The sequence below is a fragment of the Diprion similis genome, chromosome 6 (genome assembly GCF_021155765.1).
Source record: "Diprion similis isolate iyDipSimi1 chromosome 6, iyDipSimi1.1, whole genome shotgun sequence".
NCBI lineage: Eukaryota > Metazoa > Arthropoda > Insecta > Hymenoptera > Diprionidae > Diprion > Diprion similis.
In genome coordinates, this window is record NC_060110.1 from 10,929,854 (window position 1) to 10,936,637 (window position 6,784).

The window sequence follows — 6,784 nt, forward strand, 5'->3', positions numbered from 1 at the left end:
TTTTACCATTAATATTCACTACTAATATTCTTCAGGATAGTTTTTTTCCAAACTTGAGTGACGTTACCGAAATAGTGAAGTTAAAAGTCAAGTTGATGTCAATTGGCTTCAGTTAGCCAATATATACTGAATAAATAAGAAATCATTATTGACACACAATTACTTTCCTACATGGTACTGTGAAATTACGGTATTTCTCATGTATTTTCCTTTTTATTTGTTACAGTTCAGATACGCCAAGCTGGATTTCCGTTTGCACAAGCACCAGACGTCATTAGTGATTTATGTTGAATTATCTATGATATTTATACGTCTATTTTGATGTAGGTATTTGATCAGTATACAATGTTTACTTTTTATTTCAATCATATGTACCAGCTGTTAGTAGTACATGTTCCTACGAGAATTGGGTCAGAATAAAAATATATCTATTTATCACTATTGAAATACCTGGTTGTCGTAATGCACACTGTACATCAAGTATATCACTATTTCATCCTTTTTTGCTTTATCAAGTGATTTCGCAACGCGATCTGTTTAGCTTTAAACGATCTCTTCACTTTTCCAAGTACTTTATGCTTGACCATCTGGAAAGCTTTCTTCTTTTTCTTCTCGCGATTTGTTTTACTGCATAGTGGATTCTGCCTTCCGTCTTTGTAGCCGAATTTTTCCCTTCCATCTTGACCTTTCTGCAATAAACAATTACGGAGCAATATAAAATTTATTTATTGTTAGAAAAATTGAATGTAGCAATAATATTGAACAAACCTTTATGCTTTCCATCCTGGATTGCTTATCATGTTTACGTTTTTTGTAAATGTTTTCAATATCTGCCAGCTTTACCAATTCTCCTTTATTGGGATCCACTTCAAGCGGTCGCTTGATACCCCGTTTGAAGTGCGTCACCTGTTGTTTAACAAGTTCTGCATCAATTTTTCGAAAATCGTCATCTCCGAGAAGCCGTTCTACCGAAATTTGGGATGCTTTTGCTTTCTTCTCTGCCGTTGATTTCTTTCTCATATCAGCTTTCATCTGTGATTTTTTTGCCAATTTTTCTCTCTTTTTATCCAGTTTCGATTTTATGGGTGCATTATCAGCCCCTTCTAATTGAGCCTTCTTATCTTTCTCATCACTTGTGATTTTGATATCTTCCATTTCACCTTCATCTTCTTCCTCGTCTTCACTGCCACTTTCGTCATGCTCGGTTTCACTGTTGTCTCCACTGTCTTCTTCTAAATAATCATCTTCCTCACCTTCCTCCTCATCATCAGTTACCCATTCCCTGCCATCTTCTTCATCGCTGCTATGTTTTACATCACACCATTCATCTTCATCCTTTGAAAAAAAATAAAGAGAGAGGCAAAAGTAATACAGTAATGATATCCCAATGCTTGTAAAGTTTTGTGTTAGTTAAAACGTTTTTGCACTAACCTCGCTGTTTTCACTATCTATTTCTATTGTGTCGCTATGACTTTTATCAAGTAAAACCTCGGCACCCGGTACAAATTCTTTGGCATTTACTTCACCATACTTTAAGGTGTGTAATTCAGCCGTTGCTTCTGTCGGTCTGCCTCGATCTTTTTTGTGCAGCAGATCTGGCATTGTATTTCTAAACAGAGATATTAAAGATCGAGCCGCCATCATGACACTTCGCTCGCGATAATTTTTATATTGAGCTAAATCTCGCAGTAAATCTTCATTCATGACTAATGGGCAGCGTGAACATATTTCACGACAGGCATTCAATCTGAAAAATGTCAATAAATTATTTCAAGAAAATTTAAATCAAAGAAAATTATTAGTTTACATTTCAATTAAATTATAGTTTTATGATGAGATTGAGATTTATATGAGATTGTGTAATTACCCAATGGCCATTACGTCTGCAGAATTTCGCTCAGTGACAAAATTGTTAACAAGTGTCTTTACAACTGGTTCCAGTACATCTGGAGGTACTAAGTCATGAGATGCTTGTGCAACAAATTGCAGTAGTTTTGTTACCTCTGCAATAATATTGTTTTGAAGAAATAATTATATAAACATGTATTAAATAAATTATTCTCGACTTATATTGAATGAGTGTGTGAGATTTATATTACCTCTTTGATGCGGCTGTAAAAATCTCTGCAAATATGGATAATAGTTGAACAAGAATAAACTGTGCAAGCCTATGAGCCTGGATATGACATCTAGGGTCATTAGCTTTACTTCAAATCTATCATTATTTTTTTCCATCTGCTTGAATAACTTTTCTGCAAAACCTTGTGGGTCATGAATTAAATGTAGCGCTGAGAAGTTGAACTGCGGTGCTTGTGACTTCTTCTTTTTTGATTTCTATAAAAGGATATAAATATATCTAAATACTATGAGCTATCCGTGACTGATTCATATCGATAATTCGGTATTTGCAAACTATTTTTTATTACGTTAAAATGAATACAACAAGCCAGTTTAAAAGTGGCTTCAGTTTTTCGTTTTCAAACATAAAAATGCAACATACCACATACAGCTGTTTCACTTTTTTTAGCTGCTTTTCTCTTTTCTTCGATTTCTTATTGACTTTATTAGCCATCATTACTTCTTTTACGTTTGGTTCATCATCACTGTCGCTGTCGTCGCTATTATTTTCACTTGGATCAGATCCTAAGAAGAACTTAAGGCTAGCAACCATGACTTTAGTTATTTTAGAAAAGCATCCAGTCGAAATGACATTTACAGTTTTAGCATCATTCCAGACATTTTTTTTATAGAGTTCAATCATTATATCAACAGACATTTTTGCAGCTCGTGCATTGCTGTCCTTCAACATGGTAAACATGAAATTTTGCAATGTAGTATTAATTTTTGCATTCTTGTGCTTGGAATTGACATTCTTGATATCTGTTATAATGTGGGTTTCAAGGAATTGTCTTAAAGCTTTATCTTGACATCTTAGTAGCTGAAAGAACAAGCTCAAGAGTGCAGTTGGCTCCAGAAGTCCTTTATTTCGAAGTAATATTAGTGCTCTGCAGAATGTCTGTAAAATAGAATGCGTTAGTTTACGATCTTCCACCCCTGTACATCGAATGTCAATACTCTTTGGTCACCATTCTCATTCCAGTGTCCAGAACAGTGTTTTGTGTTTGCAGAATATCCACAAGCTCTTGAGGAAAAGTTGTCAACTCTTCCGAGTAGCATTGGGCTACCTAAAATGATAGAAACAAAGCAAACATAATACCACGAATTCTGAATGAATGAGTTTCGAGTGACGAACTGAAGTCACGTTCTTTGGATACTCTTTCGTAAACGATCAGATCATTGACTGAATGTTCCAAGAATTTTGTGTTTTGCTTATTTCACATTTATTTATGATAAAAAAAATACAAAAGATAATACCAAGTAATACAACTAGCGAAATAATTAAATGAAAATAAATATTCTTCAAAGCAATATTATGTTCCTACTAAACGTAGAAAATAATTAAAATAAACATGAGAACTGGAAAGTCGATGTTAAACACATACATTAAATGAAATCATGCAAATAATTCCTAACATTGAACCCAACTGTCTTTGAAATGATAACAATGAAATCATAGCTGACGCAACACTTGTATTTGGGACCGTCTAAATTATTGTCACCCACTATGCTCAACAGTCTTAACTGACACATAGTGGGTATTTGTGCCAATAGATTGGCAGTCAAACCTACTTTTTCGTTAAGAATCGCATAGAATATTGCGAGCATTCTATCCAAAGTAAATGCCTTTGGTCCTAACTGTGTGTTAAGTTTGACAGGATTTTTAGTGACAGTATTTCGTTTCTTCTTTTTACTACTACGTTTGACAAATAAGCGTTTGTCATCTTTAGCTGGATTATAAGAAGCCAAATAAGCAGCTATGAGCATGTACTTGGCATAGAACGGCAGTTCAAAGCTCAAAGCCAATTTTGTTGTAGATTCAATCTCTTGACACAGTTTAGTACGTTGCTCAGAATCATCAGCAGAAACTCTGAGATATACAACTTCTAAATTTGATTTCAAAATGCCAGAGATATTCCGCCACAGCGAGCGTACATCATTCTTTTCAATTTTACCCGATTCAATGGGTTCAACATATTTATCAAAATTTATTTTCGCCATATACCGTAGCTCATTACAATCTCTACAACATCTAAAAAACACAGACAAAAACAAATTTAAGTAATTCACGTAAAATCCATCCTCGAAATCTATAGGCTTGTATAGAAATAATACTTTCAACATGTCCTCTCGAGTGTACTGCGGGAAGTGAATTTTAATAGGATCTAATAGACCATTTTTTGGGTAATACTTTTCCCAAACAATGTCACTGACAAAGATTGTGCAAAGATTCAAGCCAGTCAATTCTCGCAACCTGACAAGTGCAGGCAATAAATTCATGTCCATATCGCGCAGCCTATCACATTTGTCAAAAACAATAACTATAGGCCGCGGATCACTTTGTACTGCAATTTGTAGGTAAATAATAAAGTCCATCATGTTATCGCACTTCTGGTAAACTGTGAAATTATTTTTAGAATTCATTTCATGCAGAGACAAATCGTTTAAAATGTGTTCGTAGATGAGTTTACTGCTGTAACATTCAACGCAGTTGATGATGCAAACATTATACTCAAGGTAGGTCAACAGAGATTCGATAACCAGAGACTTGCCACTTGCTGTATGGCCATGTACAAAAATACTTTGCACCATTTCTTCGTCTGAAAGACCAATTAAAGAAAACAAGCATTTTATAAGATTGTCTCTGCATATTATTTTTTGTCTGAGAGAATTTAGGCATTTTTCCATTTTTTTATCCATTGTTAATATTAATAGTCCAAGCACACTTAGTAAACAATTGAAATAATATAAATTATGCTCTCCAACTATCTATTCAAGCATTCAGCAATAGTCTTTATGCTTTCGAAACTCAAACACAACACTGCTGATCCCAATGCAACTTGACATAACGTTGTTCAGACCTGAAAGAAAATAACGATAAATTCTGTTTATTATCTTTCGTGCTATTGATAATAATTATGCCAATTGAAAAAATTATACAAAAATCCTTTTGATTGAAATTAAACATGTTCTGTCAAGATACATAAAAAAATCAGACCGCTGCGTAAGAGAAATAAAGTGGAGACTCTAGTTATTTACAATGTAGCCAATTCTAAACAAGATCGTTTTGTTCTACAGAACACTACCTATAGCAAATTAAAATTGTGCTAGTCTAGAGCAATAATATCTTTTTGTATAAGACGTGGTTCTGCGTAATTGGTGTTACAAAGCTTTGTTTACGAAAATAATTGCTATTAATTATAAATTTATAAGCATGAAAATGTAAAGCTAAGCCATAGGTTAAATAGTAGACATGTAAACAGGAGAGACCTACAGTAGATATTGAAATACACATCAGCCTTACCTGTGCAAGAAAAATCACCAATTCATCGAGACTTTTGTTGAATGTATCGGGCGTCAGTCGGAAGACTTCCAAAGTTGATTTGTAATGACGGTGTTGTTGCAAGAACTAGATTATGAAGCATTCATTGATCATCTCTGACAATTTTGTGTAATATATTTATTTCTATGGTAGAAAAAAATCTATAAAGGCTTACCTCGTCTTTGTATGATTCCGGATCACGCTTGATTAAATTTTGCAGCTGAGGAAGATTGTCCGGTAGTTGATTATTGTGTCGTACCATTTTCTATTGCGGAAAAAATAACGAAATTCTGAAAATTATTATTTTGAGGTTATAATCATGGTTTTACCGAACAGAATATATAGAGTTCAATGATCGCCCGGATCTATACAGTGTTTTCACTTATTCAAAGAAAGCCCCTTATTTCTCAGTACTTACAAGTTTATAATTTATTCACATCCATCCAAACGATATCCAGACGTTTTGAAATAGCACGTGCACGTTTGAGGCGTCGGTATGTTAACCAGCGTTGAACATAACCTATAAGTCGTCTGTGACGCTGTTTTGAAATCGAACGACGTTGACGCCGAAGCAACGCAAAGATGAAAGTTCACGGGGTTTACGCGTCAAAATCAAACAGACCCGGCAACGTTCCGATCTAGGCACAAGGTGACCACCACAGAAGGGTTGACATCACGTTATATATTTGTGTATGTTTGGTTGTGAAATTTAGGCGCACAAGCTAATGTATGTAAATTACTAAATGTAAATTCTAACGAAGTCATACAGATTGCAGATCTGGATGCCTAAATAAGTTTACAAATCACACAGCGGCAACTATAAGTTGACTAGAAGATGACCGAAAATATTGAAAGCCTACTATTAAAGGCCTAGAAGAAATAACCCACTGAGCGGTTTTTCAGCGTATTCGCACGACAGTGTATCAGCGCAATATTGCCTTTGAATAAGACATAATTAAAACGAAGCTGTATGTGCAGCTCTAATTTATTCGATACATTGCGCAATTTACTCGTTAGCACATACAGCCCTACAAAAAATGTTCGACACAAGTTTTCCGGATAGACCTTCACAGATTCGATTCGTATCTGTCCGCGTCTGTCAGTATCATGTAAGTATCCTGTCCGAAAGGTGTCCGATCCTGTCGAGAATTTTTAGCATTTTTAGTAGGGAGAACAAACGCAAGGAGTGTGATGATAACTTTTGTAATATTATTTGTTGTAGAATATTACAACGATGTACGGGTTATTTATGAATGTTCTCAGGTAATAAATATCACCTGGCTTGCGTTGAATACCAATTAATTTAAACATGAGCCGACTTTCTTCGATTACGTCCAATGTAGG

The 6,784-nt window shown here is 34.7% G+C and overlaps 2 protein-coding genes across 2 annotated transcripts; both read right to left on the minus strand.

Annotated features, from left to right (window-relative positions):
• Positions 1–411: 411 nt before the first annotated feature.
• On the minus strand, positions 412–6,023 carry LOC124407807 (protein SDA1 homolog). Its single transcript, XM_046884348.1, has 10 exons — positions 5,859–6,023; positions 5,616–5,730; positions 5,423–5,527; positions 3,087–3,185; positions 2,501–3,016; positions 2,100–2,334; positions 1,868–2,003; positions 1,432–1,747; positions 769–1,335; positions 412–689 (listed from the first exon to the last, which is right to left on the minus strand). The coding sequence occupies exons 2-10, from the start codon at positions 5,700–5,702 to the stop codon at positions 489–491; spliced, it is 2,262 nt and encodes a 753-aa protein (XP_046740304.1). The 5' UTR covers positions 5,703–5,730; positions 5,859–6,023; the 3' UTR covers positions 412–488.
• Positions 3,464–5,529, minus strand: LOC124407808 (origin recognition complex subunit 5). Its single transcript, XM_046884349.1, has 2 exons — positions 5,423–5,529; positions 3,464–4,979 (listed from the first exon to the last, which is right to left on the minus strand). The coding sequence occupies exon 2, from the start codon at positions 4,816–4,818 to the stop codon at positions 3,505–3,507; it is 1,314 nt and encodes a 437-aa protein (XP_046740305.1). The 5' UTR covers positions 4,819–4,979; positions 5,423–5,529; the 3' UTR covers positions 3,464–3,504.
• Positions 6,024–6,784: the final 761 nt, after the last annotated feature.

Bases quoted from the DNA above. Each gene is read 5' to 3' on its own strand.
- LOC124407808 (XM_046884349.1), bottom strand. From the start codon at position 4,818: ATGGATAAAAAAATGGAAAAATGCCTAAATTCTCTCAGACAAAAAATA.
- LOC124407807 (XM_046884348.1), bottom strand. From the start codon at position 5,702: ATGGTACGACACAATAATCAACTACCGGACAATCTTCCTCAGCTGCAA. The intron at 1,748-1,867 runs GTAATTACACAA...GACATTTTTCAG, and splicing joins GCAGACGTAATGGCCATTGG to ATTGAATGCCTGTCGTGAAA. The intron at 690-768 runs GTTTGTTCAATA...TGTTTATTGCAG, and splicing joins CCAGGATGGAAAGCATAAAG to AAAGGTCAAGATGGAAGGGA.